Genomic DNA, 22,326 nt, shown 5'->3' with positions numbered 1-22,326 from the left:
CGAATAAACGCGCTATTAACCGAATTCAAAAGCTCCCATGAATTCGCTGGAAAATCCTTTGTCTCGTTCGCTGGTTTCCAACGAATACTCGAGACTGTATCGAACCCGAGGAAACTCTGGTACCAAAATCATCGTGGAATTACCGCACTTTCGGGGAAACGTGTTTTTGATTATATCTAGTGTTTCCATGCCACAGAAATTAATAGGGATTCGTATTCGATTATGATTCTACTAACGTGGTTTCTTGGAAGATTATTTCGTCCGCGTATGGTCAATCTGCTGAGCTCTGCAAGCTCGACAACAAAGCGTCAATTAGAGACTGGTTTTACGATCCTTTTAATTAATTTTCTACGCGGGGAAACTGAATTCGAGAAGTGTACCTCAAACGGACACGCGATCGCGTCTTAATTTTAGCGCAAGTGCGAATCGAGGGCTCATCGCTTTTAATGAATTCGCGTCCGATCGCGGGAAACGCGCGTACAGCCCCGAGAGATCCGAATCTAGGTCCCACGGCTTTTGACGCTCGTCGAGCTGTATCGAGTTCAGATACGAGCGCGTTTCACGCTTTTTTCCGCGACGCCCGTTTAAGGCTGGCGTCGTAAAGCACCGCGCGAAAGTGCGGGGTACCGTGCTCGCTGGAGGATCAACGAGTTCGGAATTTACATCCGCGAGATTAATTTTTAACGCGGGGAAACGTACAGGCTTTGAATTCGTGGCCTGGAAGAGCTTGTACCGTGGTTATTAAATTTGTATTCGACGGTGAAAATGGGATTGCGAGGGCACAGTAGCGCCCCGGATGTACGGAACAATTTCTGCTCGGTTGTAGGAAATTGTTTCTGAATCTCTAACACGATCACTCGGATGCACGTTATCGTTTCTGTCTTGAACTATTTTTCTGCGAACGTGCACGCTTGTCAGAATTTCTGTAACAGTCTCTGAGAAAATGATTTTCACTGGGATCATTTTGCATCAATTTTTATACGTATGCGTCGATATCAAGCTGGCTTCTATTTTTATTTATTCGTATGCGATCCTTATCGTACACGGGATTGTATTTCATCAAGTAATGAATACCAAAATTTATATTCCGATAAAAAGTTTCCATTACATTCGCGTATCGAATGTATTTTATTTTAATTAGTCTATAATTGAGAGGGTCGTGAAGTTTTGAGTTTCATATGTTGCTCGAAATGTGGTAATCTGTTACACTATGATAACAGTCGTGTTTTAAAAACTAAATTGTGGCGGGTCAATTTACTATGTACCGATTGTCTCTGTTTGGAGTTGCTCGAGGATTCTTGAAAGTCAACACAGAATTACGGGATATATATGCAGAAGATACACCGGAGATTAAAGGACCTTTGTGTTTGTCAAATGAGGTCTAAGCCACTAAGGGAACCCAATTCATTACATTATCGCGTAACAAAGCAATTGTATACGGTTGCATTAAATTTCACAGCTTCGTGCGACGATTCGGCGCAACAGATATCACTGATCATTTACAGGACGATCGCACGTCCTGATTTATTCAAGAGATATCGATAAGCGACCCGTTCGGTTCAGCTTTCATTTCGTTTCAGTATTAAATAATTTTAGTTAGTGCTCGAAACCTCTATTATGGTCCACAAAGGTTGCAAACAGGGAGGCATTAATATGTATTTCCAGCGAGCTAAAGGATGAACCGAGTAAATTAAATGACGTAGAACTTGCACGATACACAAGATTTAATTCTGAAATTCAATAATTTCGCTGTGATATATTTCGTGGCAGCAATAATAGTTGCGTTAAAACGAGCCGAGGTGATTATGGTAAACCTCCACTTTGTATTTCAAACTTCTACCGCAAGCCACAAAGGTTGCAAACAGGAAGACATTAACATACATTTCTATAAAAGCAAAGGAACCGAGTACATTCTGCAACGGAGAACTTAAACGATACACGAGATTAAATTTTAACGTACTATCGTTCCACTGCGAAACGTTTCGTACTAGGATTGATAATTGCGTTTAAATAATCCGAGATAATTTTCCTAAATTTCGCTTTGTGCATCCGTGCATTTACCACGGCCTATGGCAGGGGTTGCGAACGAGTGAAATAATTTGAATCATTTCTAGCCGACAGTTTCGTTAATGTCGTGCGCTGGAACTTCCCAGGTATACTTAAAGTTCATCGCTTCTCTTTCAAACCCCGCCTTTCACGGACCTCCGGACTAACCGAGTAATCGATATATTAATGCAAAAGCTCCGATATCGGTGAACGATGAACAGAACGGGAGCACCGAGGCATCGAAAGCAAAAAAGAAAGCGAGTATCTCGCTGCCGTTGCGGAATCGAAGATTTCAATTTTCGAACGGCGGAGGCTTTAAAACCGACAATTTCTTAACGGAACGCGGCCAGAGGGCGGCACGGGGCTGAAACGTCGCGGAAATCGAGCGGGCTTTGAATACTTAAGTGGGCCGGCCACCAAGAGCCAGGAATGTTTATTGGCAGCGGATCGGTGTTTGCGCATCCGCCAAATGAAACCGTCGATGTCGTCCTACGTTTGCTCAGCAAAAACAACACCGCCGCGCCTCCTGAACCGCATTCACGATGCTTCAAATTTCGGCGTGCAATTTCTGTTTACAGTGCCGGGCGACGCCATTGACGCGCTGCGATCGATTGATTTTTAAACGTTCCCGCGCGACTCCGGGATCGAGGAAAGCCCCGCGTTCGAAAAGAAGCTTTACAGCGAAATGATTGGGAAAACTTATTGACTTTTGACGACGACTTTGTCTCAAAGTAGACGTCGCAACTGTTAGAACACGTCGATCGATCAAAAACATCCCCCATTTGTCTTTTGTTTTTTTTTAAATCAGTTTCGAATCTAAAAATTCGTTCGACACTCAAATCAAAGTGTTAATAAAATCGTTGGAAGATGGAGGCCCTACAGGTAATAAAATATTGAAAAAAATTAGGTCGCGAGCCAAACAAACGCAACTTCTCGTCGATTTTCCGCTGCAATCGGGTATTGCGTTCGCGATAACAATCTGGAAATCTCCCGTTTCTCGCAAAATCCGCGTGTGCGCTATAAAAAGAGATAGCGAGGAAGAGAGAGAGAGAGCGTTCGAACACAACGCACGCGAGCTTTTGTCTCGCGGAAAAAGGTTTTCCATACTTTTGTCTGTACCCTGCAAGAAAATATCTCGCGATATAATACCGTGCAAAATAGTCGCCGGGAATTCCATCTCAAATTTCAGCACGATACGCGCCGTAAAACTCTTTTCCGCGCGCAGGACGTACCGGAAATAGAAGACCAGACTTTAACTAAACGCGTATTGAAATGGTAAAACTTTAGACACGCGCATTTCCAAAACTATTAGTGCTTTATCTATAACTGAGCCACTGTTGGAAGCGGCGAACCTTCCTCTTCAAAATGGTTTTTGGTTTTTGGCGATCCGACTTCCCGTTTTCGAGATATCGTAATTTATGTAAAGGAGTAAGTTTTAAGATTCCACGCTCCGTTTGACAAAAGCCTATTATCGCGTATTAAAAATAGTAAAACTTTAGACGCGCGCAGTTCCGAAACTACTAGTGTTTTATCCATTATTGGACCATCGTTGGAAGCGGCGAACCTTCCTCTTTAAAATGGTTTTTGGTTTTTGACGATCCGACTTCCCGTTTTCGAGATATCGTAATTTATGTAAAAGGTAATTTTTTAATTTGACTATCGCTGTCTCCGTCTGACGCGTCGCGCCGGACCTCTCTGTCTCGCACGTGACTCGTGACTGTCGTGGCCCAGTGACCTAGTTTCTCCGAGCACGTGCCGGTCAACGACCTTGACAAGGCCGTAGTGAGAATGTAAACAAACGCTTCGGACCCTTATATCTCCGAAACCAGCCACCGCATCGACTTGAAACTAAAATCCTCATATCTCCGGAACTAATAAAGCTATCGACTCGTTCGAACGCTCATTTTAAAGGGCATTTCATCCTCTATCTAATGATCCGTATCACCTATTATAATTTATGCTATCTTCTATGTTTATTTTCACATTTACTTTGACGCTACATACTCAAAGAAGTTTCAGCAATTCCTATCGATCATACTATCGATAAAAGAATGTTTGCAAGCATAGTTGCACGAACGTTACGCTTCCAAGTAACAGTTTTTCGATGTTTCTAGTCAGAGAGTACGAGCAATCTAAAAATGATTTAGTAAGTGATTTATGGGCGACAGTGTTCGTATCAGATTTTACGAGTAACATTAAGAAGGTGGTAGACGATTTTCAATGCACATAAAACTCCACTGCGCACTGCCGCGTTATTAAATTATACGGCTAGCGTCGAACGGGCCATCGTACCAGGGCGTAGTTCTTTACGAACCGGGGCTTTTATCGACGACGCTGGAAAAACACGTGATCGCGTATCGGCACGCTTGACACGTACGCGTAAAAGACTCCGCGAGAAGTCTCGAAGAATTACGACCGGGGCCACGTAGAATGGCCCCGAAAACTCGTAAAAATGCTACGCTCGAGACAAAGGAATGAATTTACTCGACTGATGGAGACAGAGGTGGTCAACATTCAGAATCTATTATCATAAACTCAATCTTTCAATATCTGTCCGTATCAATGTTAGTATGTAAAGGTTGAGCGAAGGGTTCGAAGCATCTTTTATTTGAAAGATACCGAACTTGTCATCTGAAACGTTTGTGCTCGCGAGGACTGTGTTTACAACTGGCGCGACAATTAGAACCCCTTAAATAGCAAACCGACGGTGCAAGAAACCCGCGAACGCTTGGTTTAATTCCGTTGCGTCAGCGATCGTCGTTTAAAATACAATTATTACGCTCGTATATTACGGAGTCGCAAAGCGGTTTGTACGCGCGTCGGAGTTACGGAACCACCTGTACCGCTCGCGGGAGGCTATGCATATAAATCTATTATTACGAGAACACCCACCCCGAGAAGAGAGACTGATGGAACACACCTGGAACGAGGTCAAGTCTCGGAGATTGGAACGTGTGCCGCCCACGCAGGCAAGGAACGGGTGTCGCAGATGCGCGCACCCGACCAGAATCGAGAAATAACGTCTCTCGAGCGCGAAAGTGAATGCTCCGGCGTTTGAAATATCGTCTAAGTTTTCGTCTCGTAGGCGGTGTTCCGCAGAAAGGAAAGAGCAAAGTGGAAATACGAGCTACAAAGGGCGGCTCCTTTAATTATCTTGGAACAACGACGGAGTCGCCAGCCACCGAGTAATTAACGTCGTGGTATCATACGGCTGGGGTCGCGGAATTCTGCATCATGCACGTTGCATGTGGTTCGCTTCTTGGTAATTTTCTATTAATAGAAATAATTTTACGCGACGAGTTCGAGGAAGGTAGCGGTGCTTTTAATTAATTTACATCCTCGGCGGTCGCCTTTATCGTCGCATATTTTTTAACCACGTTAACCGTAATGGTTCGTTCAGAATTAGCCCAATAAACGATACTGTCTGGTTCCCTATTAAATCCGCCCTTGGATGCTGGTGGATTACATCGGTACGGTTACATCAGCAAGGCTGATCCGGCAAGACGTTACTCGATGCAGCGTTTCTCGCGGTTCTGATAAGCTAGCATTCCTTTACATAGGAATCAATCGCTATGGAGTCGCGTCGAAGATTTGCTGAATCAGCCATCTTCGCGAAGTCACCGACACCCCCAAACGAGACGTAAAATTTTTGATACAACATCCCTTAAATTAAAGGCTGTGAAACACGTAGTAACAAAAAACAATATCTCACTTACGTCAATTAAAATCACCATTAATATCTAAGGTTACCACCTACAAGGTTTAGATTACAGAAGCTGATTGCTACCGACAGATTTCTGTCGTGAGTGTCCTCTTTGAAAAATGATTCCAACACCTCGCTGGAATAATATAATACCTGCCCTTTCCAGGTGTCCGGAGATAAACCGACGCAATGTCAGCTGCAATGCCCGTGGAACGTTGACATCATTTATCAAAAAGACACAAGTTACGTCCGAGTGCCTGACAGTCTGACTGCCAGGGTTATGAAAGTTCCAACCATTTCAGTCTTGTTCATTACTACAGCTAGACCAGTTTCTACGCAGTTAAATTTAGAATCGAAACAATGGACTACGGGGGACTTCGATCTTAATTATGTATACACTCTGATTGTCTTGCTTGCCGGACTCCGAGGTCTGCGATTCCAGTGATTTCAAACTCGAGTTTCGTTTATTATCGATGAATTCAGTGTTGAGTATCAACGACTGTCAATATTTAATCCTTTTACTGTCTGCCAAGTCAGCGATTCCGTTTCCTGTAACTGTCGGACCATCGGGACAGAAATTTTATTAAATCTACAGGCTTCCCATTGACGCCTGCCAATCTTATTTTTCCTAAGAGTCTATATTGTACAATTATGTACAGTGATTCGAGTCTTGCATTCAGAACGATTTTCTCCCAGCCTCCGACGGTATCTAATTGAAAGCATCGCGCGATGCAATTCGCGAATTCGTTTTTCGGTATGTAAATAGGAGGTGTACGGTATATTTTCGAGCCCCTCGAAATTTAAAATACACAACGAACAGGCGTCGGAACGCAGACGGGACGCGACGACTTTCCCAGGCGTAATTCGATTTCCTGGTAAAAGCGGGATACCGTGTCGACGCGACGGTTCGATAATAGCCGTGTGAATTATTTCTTGATATTCGTATGGAGAAGCGGCGCGTTACGGCCAGCACTTTTCGCGAAAGCTGCTCGATTATTTAACCTGATTTAATTCATTGTACTCGAGGCTGCGAGTTGAAGTCCATTGTCGCGCGGTGGCGACGAAACCTTTTGTGAGCATCGAAGTTGGGTGTCGGATGAATTTATATTTAGTTCGTTATTTCAATTTACATTTATTCGACGCTCAAAGGAAGCGCGAACGGCGCTCGTTACGTTCGTCGAAACTTGCGTTGGAAATAATTGATGGCAGAATGGACGAAGGCAAACTTCAGTGTCTTCGAACTTCGTACGAACTCGTTGGAAACGTAATTCGCAGGAGAATTTTATTACGAATCGTGCGTTTTCGGTACGCGTATTATATCGAACGCTCGGTGCAAACTGGATCACCACGGGCCATCGTATTAACTTTATTAATACGAAGTTTCGCGTCGACAGGAAGGGCGGGGCAATATCCGGAGAATTCCCAGAAAAATTTACTTTACGATATTAGAAGTTTCACCGTCAGTTTCATGGAAAGTTCATAACTCGGTATTGCGGCTGATCGCACGCTGTCCGTGCTAGGACCACTTCGAAAGGAGGATCAGCCAGAGGGATGATTCCGGGTGAACGTGATTCATTGTTAATCGAGACGGGGAATCCAATCTCGGTTTAACCCTTCGACTTCGAACGCAAGTTATACGCGATTTTTTTCACGCGTCGTCGAATCGAAGACGATTGGAGGGCCGAGCTCTCGATCGTGAAATGAGGAACTACTGTATAACTCAGCTGTCGTTACGTCATCGCCGCGCCAATCACTTTTATCGTTCAAACGAGCTCACCGGGGTAAGTGGTCTTTTCTTCCGGGGGGGCCATCGCGATCCGTTCGTTACCCGTAGGTCCGTAGCCCGCGGCCAGGACGGATAAAAATTCATAGCCAGTCTCATAGAGATGTTATCGTCACCTGCCTCGCACCCTTCGTCTCGGACGCGCGAAGGAAAACGAAGAATGCCATCCACTCCGACGCCGAGGAACGACAAGCCGACGTCAACGCCGTCGTCGACGATAACCGTCATCAGCCAGAGTACACCGCGGGTATTTTAAGGGCCCCACCTCGATGAAAACACCAGAGGCTTCCGGGATAGGGGGTACCACCCTTGGCTAGACTGCCACCCGTGCCTCTGTTCCGGTAAATAGAGCATCGGCTGGTTGGCTCGCCAAAAGGCGCAGGCACGGAACGATCTGCTCTTCTTAATTCGTTTCGATCGCGTCTCAACGTCGTTAGGAAATAATTATCTTAGCGGAAAATCAGTATTCGTACGAGAATTCTGAAGTTATTCTATTTCAAACATTCCTTTCATCCCCTTGGAAACATTTTATCATTTATACCGTGTGCAAAAGTGTGCCATTTAATTCCCTCTGTACCATTTTCTTGTTCGCGCTCGTAAGTCCTCGTAAACATTTATTCCGACCAGCTACAAAAATGTAGCACGTATTTTACATCCTGCTCGCAAGAAATTACGCTACTAAATCCGTTTCAGACGTTCTCTGTAAAATACTCTGCGTTATTAATGCGCGTGCTCATAACGCACGGCTGTTTGAAATATTTGATTCTATTGTACATATGCTGTGTTAGTGTTAGCCGAATGAGAATCGGATTTCTCGAAGATTCTTTTACGATCTATCGAAACTTTTAGTAGTCTGTATCTATCCAAAACACTCGCGTTATCCAAGGAACCTCGTTTCATTTCGTCAGAAATTTCGTTTGCCCAATTACTCGTACTCTCTATTCTCGATTACCCCGACCAGCGTCAGCCTGACCAAGATTTCCACGTCTCGCGTGAAATATGTATAGAATTCCTGTCTTCGTCTACCTTTTCCCCGCATATAAGTATTCACCTGGCTGAACATGATGCAAAGGTGACTCTTATACCTCCGTTGTCTCGAGCATAAAATCCTTCTCTCTGGTAGACCTTCCTATCCGCGCAATATAATACACTTCAACTCCGTTAAAGCAGCGAGAGGAAGGTAGAAAGTGGGCGCCAATCCGAGTCGAGTCTTTTTTCTGATTAAATGTACTTTGCGCTGCTCGTTGCATATGTAGAAACGTGCCTTCGCGTAGATGAAAGCTCCCGGCAGTGATTGAATTTGCATACGCGAGCATTCCGAAAGAACACTATGCCTCTTAACATTTTTCGTTACCGTATAAACAGTTCGCGCGAATGGTTCTGAAAATACATCTAATTTGGTCACTCCAGTTTGCGTTTATTTTCTTATGGAATAGAAATGTTATTGCTCGAATCGATTTCGTCCACCCATTAAATTACCAAGCGGAGTCGCGTGTCGGGATTAAAACGCGGGAACAGCGCGACACGCGAAAGTAACAATTCCCAGAAGGAACCGATTCAATCCCCTATCTCTCGAAATTAGTTGGACGAGCTCTCGGTCGGGAATTATTCCGTGCAAAAGACCCGCGTGTAATTTGCATCGGGGCGACGCGATTAAAATTCTTTGACCCAGTTGGACCTGGGGGATTGGGCGACGGGGACGCGGGCAAATAGAAAATTTCTTTCGTACCGCGGGGGATGGAGTTTCTTGCGACTCGAATCCGCACAGATTGTCTCCTTATCCGACCGTTGAAAGCCGTTCTCCGCGACTCGCAGGGACGACGTAGTTCTTGGATAATTCTGCTCGACACCGAATTCTCATTATCGACGATTTAACGCCGGGTTTACGGCCTCCTCGCTGTTCATTTGCCTATCCCCTCGCGATAAAATGCCGCGCCATATGCTCAAAGGGGGCGCAAAATACGAAGGGACTTTCCAAATCGCGTCGTTCTCGATGGTAAAATATTTATCATCCACAGTCTCTGCGAAAATTTTAAATTACAAATGTGTTGTATCTTAGGGGATGGACGCGATTCATTTTCCAAGATCCGTGCACGTTTCTATAAACTTTCCAAACAAGCGTTGCATTCAGAAGTTTGAAGACTATCGGAGGAACTCCGATTTCGAACAATATTCGCGAGCGATTCGGATCGCGGGATTGTTAAGTCGTTGGAAACTTTTCAACCCGGAGATTCGAACGCACATCACTAGTCACGTCGTTCCGCTGTTGTCCCGTGATACCGTTTCCCTCGATCAAAGGGGGAATTCAAAGGGCAGGAGATTGAAGTGTCCTACAAACGAAACGTCGGAGACTACCTTCCGCGCATACAGCCGCGAAGATGGCTTTGTTGTCAAACGTCTATGTAGTTTCGGAGCACCGGTGTGCCTTTCGAGAGTGTTTCAGGTTTCGTACGGGCGTGCAAGTTTTCGATTTACACGGAGGAATTTGTGGACCGGTTCTGGTAAATTGTGGTCAAAGGTGAAGCGCGCCGTTGACGTTCCCCTGACAGATTTAGCAGGACAGGTGTCGAGGACAGGGGCCAACTCGAATTGCGATTCGAATTATTTTCTGGTCAGAACATACGATAGCGAAATAAAGAATTTACTTTGATTAACTCCGAACTCTCGAACAGAGGTTGGACAAGTCAGGAGTAGCTTTGAAATTCTAAGCTACGCGCAAGTCCAACCCTCGAATTATTTCGAGCAGAATATAGTATTTTAAACGCGATTAACCTACTCGGTATAGAGTACGATAACTTGTTTCGAGCATTACACAACGTGGAGTTGTTAGCAACCCATCGAGAGCTTCTCCAAATACATTCGAGGTGTAGATGGATGCTGTTCGAGATTCGAATGAATATTGATTTTGAACCGGGTTTTCCGCCCACGCAGAAACTGATTGATACCGGCGAAAAAATTTCATTGGAGGACAGGAATGTATCTATTGACCGAGGGTTGAGATTTCATTGGATGGAAATTTTGTGGGTGGTCTGGCGCCGTAGGGACGGAGGTGGCACAGATTTATGTGTTGGAAACGCCTGAAGGGATGGTTAGGTTTTCGTTCCGTGCCGGATGTATTGTTCCGAGACTTCTAATAGACGAAAATATGAGAACCGTGACTCGCGTTTCGATGGCACGGTTTAAATAAAAAAACAAAAAAACTTCGTTTACCGTCGATAAAAACTATAACGGAAACAAATTGAAACTCCCACACACGCAATCTCGATCAGCAAACAATCGAGCATAGAAACTACGTTAATTCTTCCGACGTATTTGTGTTAATCAAATAATGAAATCGGAAACCAGATAATCGTCGAGTACTTCGTAAAGATGAAAATAGTTGCTGTAATTTTTAGGTTACAGTTTTACTTCGTAACTTTCCGCTTTCTATGAATTGTTTTTGCGTTCCAGTTACGGGAACTTGCGAAGTTCTAATCTCTAATTCTACTTGAAACTTCCAGGACGAATTAATTACACGACTAGTTGCTCCCTACGCAACGATCTTCAAGAGTTAGAATCTTTGTTAGGGATCATTGACGCCTCGATGTATTTCTGTTTTAGATGTTCCATCTATCCGTTTAAATTAAAAGTGAAACGAATTATAAACGAATCTAGAACGTATAAAATGAGAATCAAATATTTCTCTATGAGCTTTTATCTATTATTTTCACGCATCGAATACAGCACAAAAGTTACCTTTCCATTTTATAGAATATTCTGTATAAAAGAGAATTTGGGAGGCAAACGAGAAATGTTAAAACAAGAGAATATCTCGAGGATGGAATATTTTTTATTCAAACCGGGACGAATTTTTGCAGAATTGAAAAATATTACAGAATTCTTTTTGTTTTTGATAACAATGGGTTCAAAGGGATGAAATATTCCTTTAATGTCCGTCGAGCGAAATAGCCCTCCAACGATTAATCTCAAAACTATACGTCGAACCAAAAAATATTGCTACGAAAATTCAGTTTTCAAACGTGTAATTATTTTGGGAACGCGGAATTTCATTTAAAAATATTTTCCAAAAATTCTTTCATCCTCTTTCTGTTTTACCAAAATAAACGAATTCTTTTGAAGCCTTCCATTAATTTTCACTCCCAAAAAATGCAGTCAATTTGTTAAAACAAATACGAATAAAAAATTTACCTGCGTAAAATAGAGAAAAAACCGATCAAGATTTTAATATCACGAGACTTTGAAGACCGTCGACATTCGAATTCTCGCAGGCTTGAAAGTTTCGAACCTCTTTCGAGACCCAGATTCGAACGTCCATCGATGCTTACAACTGCATCGAAAGAGCAACACTGCATCGTTGCACGAACCGCGATCTAGACAACCCCGACACAAAGATCCAATCTTAATCTCATTCTCTAACCACTGAATGCGTTCTGTATCTTTCAATTCCAAACATACCCTCGTTTTATTTATCGCGTTCCACGAATATCTGACGAACAATTTCAACATTGGTGAGCAGGTTTCCGTTATCGCGTCCGATCGAACGTAGACGCGTATCCTATCGCGACAAAAGGAGTATCTTTCTTACCGAAAACGCTTTCAGGAAGACGAGGCACTGTATAATGCCTTCCATCGTGTCCCCTGTCAAGCAGAACGTGCCGGTCAGGTGACGACCCTTCCGACCGATCACGGAGCAAAGGTTGGCCTGAACGAACGCGTTCTGGGATCGCGTGGCGGCCGTCAGGGCTGGCTGGTGCGATCCTGCGCTCATCAAACGCTCCAAAGATTCCATTTCTCTCGAACCCAAGTGATCTCCGATGTGCTCTCTGGCGAGAAACAAGTTCCAAAGACTCGACCGACCGCGTCGAACGTAGAAATCTAGCAACGACCGATCGTAACACTCGCAGGGGTACGTGAAATTACGCGCGAGCAGTTCCTGCGCATTTCAATGTTCACTCGATGGACAAGTACCACCCGTGAGACACACGCCACGTGCGGGTTAGGCCCGCGACCTTTTCGCGGAAGTTTTCTTCGCCTCGCGCTCTCGTAGCTCGGACGCTACATTTTTTCTACGAATAACAGTTCGGTGAAAACTTCACTCGCGCGTGTTGGTCGACACGTGGAGGGCTTCTCGGAGCGCTTCAACTCCGCTTCAACGGCACTCGCGACAGCGACGCTTGAACGTTTCCAGCGTGCAGGTACGACCAGGTTCGCCCGGTGTTCCGCTCGACTTGGCTCGAGCGCGCATCTTAACGGCAAACAGAGCCTGACGTCTCGGTCGGCGGAGGGTTCGGGTGGCTGGAAAGTTCCGTACGCGGTCCGTTGGTCGATCGGAATCGCATCGATCGCGATAAGGTCAGCGTGGGTGATCCTATCGGCGCGTTCGCGTCGACTGCCTATCGATCCGGCGCTCCATCATGTCCGGTACATTTGTCAGGCCAGGGCGAATCTCGCCCGGTGCTTCGTCTCCGGAGATCCCCCGATCGGATCGGCGTTATCAAAGATCACCAGCGTCGACGTGACGGATACCCGGCGGTCTGTCGAGATCAGCTACCGTTTCGGCGATCGTGCACGGGCGATCTTACTGGGGGCAACAGGCTGGACGGGTCTGCATCTTGTGCGAGATCGAGAATACGCGCTGCGAGGTCGGCGCTGCGGCGGTTTCCAGAGACCGACGGGGCTCCGTGGTTGTTTGCGGCGCGGCGTAACGCCTGATCAGGTCGCACATCTCGTAGCAGAGGAAGCAGATGCCTATTATCAGGAACGTATCCATCGTATCGATTATCGTTTCCTCGTAGACGCGGGGTATGGCGAGCCTTGCTCCTCGCTGGCTCGTCTCGGAGCCTCGGGATATATCGACGGCCGTCGATCGCCGATGGAGGCGGACGTCGACGTGGCACCCCGGTGGTCTAGGTGCACCGGCGGCGCGTGTCCCCACGTCGCGCGGTCATTGCACGTACGTTCAGGTTGTACGACGACGGGCACTCGCGCGTTCAAAGGGTACTCGCTCGCGTGAACGGCCGAGAGGGAGCCACGGAAGGGCGGCGGGGCAAAACACCGACCATGTGCCCTGCAGGAGGCTCCTCGGAGACGCTGATCGGCCGCGACACCCGCGATTCTCGCGCGTATACTCCCCGGGTTTCCGGCGGCGCTCGATCACCGCGCTGTCTCGACTTCCGGCCGAAACTGGGTCAGCGCAGCCACGCAGTTGCTCTCCGCAAGATGCGACGCGACGCGAGCAAAGCGTGTGCAGAGTGGCGAGAGCGAAGCGAGCGAGAGAGGCGCGGTATATCGGCGGGCTCGCAACGGGCCAGCGTATGACTACCAGATACTCTCGGCGTGAGGGTGCGCCTTTACTAGGGTGGGCGGGTGGAAACGAGGGATGCTGGGCGACGGCGCGGCCCGCGGCGCCACCCCCGACCCCTCCGTGCTCGCTAAATCCACCGACACCCCTCCCTCCTCCCTTCTCTACCAGCACTCTATCCCGTTCTACTTTCCGCCCGCCGACCCCCCTCTGCCCCCCTCCTCCTCCACCGTCCTCGTTCACGCCGCTCTTCACCCTCTTTCTCGTTTACACCGCACACCTAACCGGCCTTATTCTTCCTACGACTCCGCGGATAGATGCTCCTCGATCTTTCCTCCCAAGATAACCTGTTGGGATTTTTTATTTCGGATCGTTCGATGGTCGCAGCTGGCTCCAATATGATCTATCCTCCGATCTTACCTTGCACATTTCGTGCTGCAAAAATTCTTCGATGCTTTTCTCTTCCCTTTTCTTCACCCAATCACTCGTAGAGTAACAGTATCTGTTGACTGTTTTCTTTAACACTTTGTCCGTACAAAAATTCCCACTGTGAAACTAGAAAAATTAATTCTCAAGTTGAGACGTCGATGGAAATAAATTTTCATCTAACAGTGAACGTGTTAAAAAAATAATCTCATCAATAAATCAACCCTAGAAGGCTCTGTCCTAGTCACTCGATAAATTCAGAACTTTAAACAAAAGTTCCCGTCTGGCTGGAACTTCCCGTTCAGCTTTGAAAAAGTAAAAGTTGCATTGGTTTGACCAAGCAAATTCCCCATTGAGCGGGGTCGGGAGATCAACTCAGTATTGCGAGTACCAGTAATAGGTTTGCCGACAGTCAACCACACAAGACATTATTTTAAGTTCGCCCGCAGGAAGCAACCAGAGAGTTCGCGTGCAAATTTTAGCGTTCCAATGAATATTAAGAGCGGAATATGTCACGGTAGAATAAAGTTTTTTTTACTCCCGCGTACCTTCGGAGATCTCATATACGTAATCCGGTGCTATCAAAATGTCCTGTTTATTCTAGCGTCCCTCGTCCCTCGTTCCGCGTTTCCGTGGTTAAATTTTGCCTCGTCGCGTTTGAATCGCCGGGGATGATTCCTGGGTAGGTTATTTTTGTTGCACCCCTCGTTCGTTTCCTCCCATTCTCCCTTGCGTGGCTTTTATCCTTCGCGATCGAACTCGTCGCGTGCGTTCCATTTGTCTATTGTCCGCCTTGCGTTTCGGTAATTATCTGGACCGTTTGTGAACTGTTTTCGAAGCAGAGGGGACGACGCGCCTTTTATTGTTCTCGATAGATCGCGCGAGAAAGGAAAGTGCTTCCAAAGGTCGTAGTTTCAATGAATATGTCAAAAAATAATTACAGTATTCAAAGATCTCTTGTAAAAAGGAACAGTAAATATTCTATTATTCATCCTGGCGGTGTAATTGTTTTTTTCTTCCATTTATTGCTGTAGAATATTTACACCATTTTACGTTATATCCGATTTCCACGGTATTTCTGAATTACCCGGAGCCCCGGAGCGGATATCGACGACTATAAGTCAGCGATAGTGTATTATTGACACGCACAACGAGCACGGAAGAGCTTTCGAAAGAATGGATCGTTGAAGATAAAATCGAAATAGATAATGACGCATGAACTGGAGTGGATCGCATCGAGTGGAAGCAGTTCGCGAAGCAATTCAGGAAAAATCATTTTCGTTCATGGAAATAAGTAGATTATTCGGAACACGACGTCCTTCTGGCGGTATAACTTTGTCTCTTGACACGATTCTTGGACATTTCCACGCGCGCCACATTTCGAGTTTTGAAAAATAAAATAAAGTTATTATAACGGGGAGTTAAGTGTAGGAGAAAAAACATTTTTCAGTCAACGCTCGGGGACCGTGAAGCACCGTCGTCCGTGTAACCCTCTTTCGCTCTTTGCAGCTAACTTTTCGACATATCAATTTCAGCGAGTGCCACGCGATATTACATTACCACCGGCGCCATTACGAAATAGAAAGTCTCGAGTATCTTGCCGCGAATTCCTCGCGTTATTTCCCGTTCCTTCGATCGCCCCGTCCACGCCGCCCAGTTTCCTCCCTTTGTACCCTTTGTCCTGCTCGGGCCACGCTTCATGGTTCTCCGGGATCCATCTGCTTTTCACGCTTACGCTTTGCCAACCGACTACAGGAACGTACTACTTTTTACCCCTTTTTCCCTTTATTCGCGCTCCCCTGTTTCGTGCTTTCCGTTTCTTAACCATTTTTCTACACCCGACCTCTGACCGCTTGGCACGCCAACAGAAAACGCTTTCCAGTTATCTGTCAAAAATCGACGCGACTTTGCTCGATGGTTCCTGGAATCTATTCATCCATTAATCCCCACTATTTTTCGCGATCAAAACGTTGCACGATCCACGAGGAGTATCATGTCAAGTGTTAAATGCAAGCGTGTCTGCCAGCAGCCGAAACTTAGAGTACATATGTGTCGTCCGAACCGCGCGAAGAACCACTTAACCGCTCTCGGTATTTGAGCAGACTTTAATCTGTTTGTTGTATCAAACAACAAGTAACAGGTGTCAACGAAGATCGGCCTAAACTGTCGCCATACCGTTTGGTCGCCGCAAAATTATATTTATTGCACTGCAAACGCGTTCTATTTTCCTCGACCACGCACGACGCTGAACGTTTCGAAATTCTCGTGCTGAACTGCCCGCGAAAGGTCGGACAGGCGATGGTTAATAAACTGTAAAGTAATAATCTGGTCGGGCGGTTCAACTTGAACGAACGTTGGAGGTTTAATACGAGAACGGTGTCCCAATATTTTCGCCCCGAAACCGCGGCTGTTTCATTCCCTCCCGTTTCGTTGTAACCGCGGACATTTCAAACTTCACGTGGGGGTGAAAAAAAATCCGCCCGTTTTCGATCGGGGAGCCCGATAGCGGCGGATTTCACCGGGAAAAGGACCGACTTCCCGTTTTCAGCTGCGGCCGCGTTTGTTTCAGGATCCAGCGGCGGGGAAAAAAGTTTCCATTTCGAGCCGGTTCCCGTCGATTATTTCAGGGAAAACGCGACTCCCTCGTTTTCCGTCGCAGGGCCCCCACGATTGTCCCGGAAATACGCGGAAAAAAGCGACGTCTGGCGCGGAACGGGCTGCGAATAAACGCGCCAAACGATAACTTGCAAATTCCATTAAACGACCTCCGCAGTTACTGCTGACGCGTACGAACCGAACCCAGGTCGCTCGGTAATACGTCGATTAACCTTTTATTCGTCGTTAATTTTCTTGAAACGATCGGCCGAGTGGTTCTCTCCGTTCTAAATTCGAGAACGCGTCGTTCATTTCGCAACGCGAAACCCTACTTTTAACTCTTCGGAGCGAGGCGAGCGCGGCGGGCTGGTTTTCGATGTAATTTCCGGTAAAATGGCCGATCTCGATCGACCGTGGTCCGCGTACGCGCTACCAACCTGTCGAAACTCGATCCGCAAAGGAATAAATCGCAGTCGCGTTTCCACCGCGAAGGTTAACGTCCAACCGTTTCGGTCCAAGCTTTCGGGCCACGGCTTTGAACAAGTTTTCGGGGGGAGAGAGGGGGCGGTTTTATACGCAACTTTGGCCCGCCAAATGCGACACAAAGCCGCGACGGTCATGAATATGGAGAAAGTGACGGTTGGTTTTAAGTGGTACATGGTTCGGCGGATTCGAGTCGCAGCCATGGACGAGTTTACGGCGCATTGTCACGATGAAGTTTCGACCAGTGCAGCAACGCGTACCCAGGCCATCTCGTAGAAATCGTTAACTGCCGGAGGGTGTTAATATTGCGTTTACATCTGTCGAATGTAAATTGTATTCCTCCCCGGTGATTTTCAAATGTCAAAATACCAAAAACGAACCGAGCTCGTAATTTTAACGTTGTGGTTTCCAAGTGAATCCCACTTTGGGGAGATATTCTTTAGAAATTACCTATAAACAGCCAGTTGATTCGCGCGAGTTTAACACGTTCACTGCCAAATCAAAAATTTTGATTTTAGGTCATTGTAGGCTACATAATCTAAAATTTGTTTCAGTACTTACTTTCGTGATCTAGTTAAAATTCACAAATTCTATTCAAATTTATTTCCCTCGACGTCTTAACTTAAGAATGAATTTTTCTAGTGTCATAATGGTAAATCCTGTCACCCATATATGGGTGACATGGCAGTCAAAGTGTTAATTACGCTTTAATGAACTCGTTAGTCCGGAAGAAAAGTTCAGCTAGAGGGCTATGTATTTATAAACTTTTTTCTGTCAGATAGAACGTAGAATTTCAAGCGTATTAAATTTTCTCAAGAGTATCGGCAACGGAACGTCGCATAGTCACATACAAGGATTCCGTCTTCGAATCACGGTAAGCTAGCGTAATTATAGGTAGGCTGCGAGCAGTGCTTCCTGGTAAGCCGATAATTGGTGCCTGTTCGACACAGATAAGGTCGCCAGCCCATCGACCGACCCATAGAACCTACGAATTTCCACTTAATTGCTTCGTATTTCCAACAATATGATTATTTGTAACTGTTTAGCGACGATATATCGACGATAGACAAAGAATGATTTTTCTTGCGCTATAATTTCGCGAGGATCCTCCAATCTTCGTAACGCAGGACCACAGGAATCATAGAATTTATTTCCATATCCCATCGAGTCGCTTTCGCGATCGGAATGCAATCAAAGAATACCATGGAATATCTAAAATGTCTGAATATCTAATGCGACCATGATTTTTGCGATTCCTCTGCTTTTCCACCCCCAACCGTAACAGTTTCATCTCGTCCCTCGCGATCGAAATGAACGATCCGGGGGATCGGAGGAACGGCGACTTCCGATTAAGAGCAATATTATAACGCGTGCGGGTCGCTGATATCGAGGAGCGTATTTTAATCGAACCTCGAGGAACGATAACTGCTAAATAACACGATGAGGGATTGGCAAACTGGAAACGAGTCAATCGAGTGAAAAATTCTCCCTGGCACGCTGGACGAGCTTCTTTGTCAGAAATGCACCCTTCTACTTGGAAGCTGACCCAGATAGAAAGGTAGACTTTTATCATGAAAACTACGTTCAGTTTGGTCCTCGAAAATATTTTATCGCGCGGACAGAGATCGGAAAAATTCAACTATTGGAAAGGAACGAAGTATTTTATCGTCAACATCCACCAAGAACAAATTGGTACAATCAATAAATAATTCCTATACAGCAAATAGCCAATCAACAGTGCCCGTGGTATCTAATATTAAAGAACCTCGGCACTCTTTCCGATGAAATAAGTTTTCGTAATATCTGCTATATACAATATTCACAGGTTCGTTAATATTAATCTGCATCAGATCAGTTCGATATTGACTTCAAGAAAAAACTGGTTCCAAACTGCAACCCGCGATAATAACAAGCAGATGACTGCTCCGCGTTCGTTTAAAACACGATTTTCAGATATCAACCTTCGGAATACGAATGGACCAAAGCAGAGATTGCACGTATATTGGACAGACTCCAAAGAAATATTCGCGCGAAGAGAGTGACGGATCGGTCGAAAATTTCGAGAGAGAAATGGAAGGAACGTACCAGTCACGTCGGTTCGATTCGACCCAAGATTTTCAAACGGAGGCGCCGCGGGAATATTTCCGTTGAAAAATTAAAAGTGGAACGTGCAAGAAAACGATACCGTATTTATGCCGCGGTCCGCGTCCAGGGACGGGGGTCGGATTTTTAAAACGATTCGTATACGAGACCGTGTGTGTTTGCACCGTGCAAAGAGTGCGCCCGGAAGAATTCGATACGCAGCGTGCATTCGATAATCACAAAGCCCCGGAAAGGTTTCACCTCATTGGCGGGGGCTTTCAATCAATACGGCCGAACGAATTTAACAAACTCATTCGCCTGTTTAACCGGGAGAGTTTCAGCAGCCACTGCAGGCCTCGTGGCAAAGATTTGCAGTGGTCTCGAGCGTGCTAGAACCGATTCGATCGAGCATGCCCTCCAGTTCTCCGTCTACAGTAATTTCGTAGCCGACCTCGACTAATCCGGTACACCGGCGCGACCACCTTCGCGTTTAGCTTTGTGCCAGGAATCTTCTTTGCTCATACCGGAACATCCCTTGAATCTTAAAGTACCTCGCCTGGGATTCGACAGTTTTTTAAGGCCGAATACTTCGAAACATCCTGCGCCGTGTAAATTGGGAATTCACCCTTTTATTCTCGAATATCTGTTACCTGTCTGGCCATAATTACGCGGAAGATACGGGGGGCTTAGCTCCGTACGAAAGAAGTTTATGGCGTGGGTGGTCTCAAAAGAGCTTTTCGTAATTTTACTACCCTGTTGCGCGACAAATTCCTTTGGAGAAGCCTCGAACAGTCGCTGAATCGAACGCAAAGAGAATATTCTTTGAACTTTGCTTCGCTAGAACGGGCTGTAACAGCAAGGGTAGTCTCCCACATTCCACTCTGAAAGAGGAGACACCGATTTTGTGGACACTGTCCTCCGAAGAAACAGTAATCCTGAAAGACACGGTAGCTTCAAAGGCATTTTCTTTCGGTGAGCTTGCTCCTCCGGACAAAGGGATTTTTCTATCCCTGTTATTGCCCTTGAAAACTTGAAATTCCTTAACAGCAATATGAAACTGTAGCATTCCGTCGAGTATTGATTCCTTTATCAAAATTTCTATCTGTCTCTCTCTGTCGTACAAATATTTTATTAATACGACGAAGTTCGTAGGTCTACTCGTGTACCTCGTCTGTGGTATTACGACTCATCGTTCGAGAAATTTTTCCCGAGACCAGCGAGATGCAGAATGCATTTTTAATGCGCTCGAAGTTGGCGTAACCTCCCCACTCGACGTGCATTACATCGCGGAGGTTACCAAGTTCCCAGAAAAACAGTAGCAACTTTCATAAAACAATTTAACACGTCGTTGCTTCGGTTAAACCGATCCATAACGAGATCGATGCTCCCTCGAGCGTGGCCCTGGATCGGTAAAAGCTTAATCTTCGTTCCTTCCCCGGGCATACGCTCGCCGGGGAAGTTACCCAGATGTTAAATCAGTTTTTTTCAAAATAAGGCTCGAAAGTTATGGGACTCCGTGCAACGAAAACGTATGCCATTCGTTCGGAAGATTTTCACGCGTAAAGATTAAAAACTAAATCCGACGAAAATGGGTCCCGCGGTCGAGCAAAAGGCCCGTTAATCCACGGCTGTCGGTCGCGTTAAAGCCAGCCCGATCCATCGAAACCCGGAACGGGGTCAGTTCTGCTAACTAAAACGGTTTCATCGATAACTAGACCGGAGGCTGGCGTCGAAGGTGGGATATTTAACACGTACGGGCGCGACTGCACCGTCTACACACAAACGGGAACATTGTACCCGCACAAACGCCTCGCGAGCACCGCACAGAAACGTCGTCCCGTTCGACTATTGATATATTTCGACGTTTACGACTTGGAGTAACTTTGCCTAATATACGGCCGTACTTGGATTGTAAATTTCCTCACTTCCGAATATGCGCCCCGTTCCAGGCCATCCGAGCATTCTCTATAACCCCTGCACTCTACTCTGTATTTACCCGCGCGACCCTAAACTGCCAGCGGAACGCGCGACGGACAGAGAGGGAGATAAATAGATTTATGGCCCGGGATAATATACCCTCGGGATATAAAGAGACAGCGATAGCGGTAATAAGAACGTAATCAATTAATCTATGTAGCAATAACCGTATGAATACTAATGTTAACGTCGGTGCCAACCGCCGGGAGGATTTATCGCGTGGGTGTTCGACTCCTCGACTTGTTTTTGTTCTGTCCTGCTCCTCCTTAAGGGGCCTTTCTACCTTGTGGGATTTTAAAAACCGAAATTTTTCTTGCGTTTTCTTTTAGTGTATAGTCTCGAAAATATATCTACCAAATATTAAATTGAAATTCGGAAAACTAACGAAGTTATAGCCTGCTGAAATGTAGGTATGTAAAGCTATTTTTCTCGAAACTACATTTTTCGGCACTGCGTATGTGATAACAGAGAAACTATTCAAGATATCAACAGGAAATTTATACAGTATCTTTAGAACTAGTCTCCCTATAGCATGAACTAGGATAATTGCCATATCTGCAATACTTTTTCTTTTATTAACAAAAAGGCAGCCGAATACACGAAAATATTCAGTATTTTTTCGTAAAATAGCTGCCATTTTGCCATTTTTTGTTCTTTTGAAAAGATCCTAGTTCGTGCTATAACCACACTCATCTATATTAAGAACATCGTCCGCTTTTGGATTTCGGATAATTTGTTCGCAAGATATCACATACGCTTAAAAACTGTTGTTTGTTGATCAACCAAAACAGCGTAATCAATAGATATTATGCGTTGCAAAAATTCGTAAATATAGCTAAATATATAACAAATTTATCTACAAAACACGGAATTAATCGCTCTTTAATAGCCCGCAGAAAAAAATCACAAGGAAAGGTATGTATTTTTCGT

At 45.6% G+C, this 22,326-nt stretch overlaps 1 protein-coding gene across 1 annotated transcript in view; it reads right to left on the bottom strand.

Annotated features, from left to right (window-relative positions):
- Nucleotides 1-13,875, bottom strand: part of LOC122399379 (neurobeachin) — a 197,740-nt gene extending 183,865 nt beyond the window's left edge. Inside the window, exon 1 of the mRNA XM_043400028.1 lies at nucleotides 12,118-13,875. Within this exon, the coding sequence (XP_043255963.1) occupies nucleotides 12,118-12,321 (204 nt within the window). The 5' untranslated portion in view covers nucleotides 12,322-13,875. The remainder of the gene's footprint in view (nucleotides 1-12,117) is intronic.
- Nucleotides 13,876-22,326: the final 8,451 nt, after the last annotated feature.

This window comes from Colletes gigas, unplaced genomic scaffold, assembly GCF_013123115.1.
Source record: "Colletes gigas isolate AHSC1104 unplaced genomic scaffold, ASM1312311v1 Colletes_gigas_Sc00013, whole genome shotgun sequence".
NCBI classification, from domain to species: domain Eukaryota; kingdom Metazoa; phylum Arthropoda; class Insecta; order Hymenoptera; family Colletidae; genus Colletes; species Colletes gigas.
This window is presented reverse-complemented; position numbering and strand designations above follow the sequence as displayed.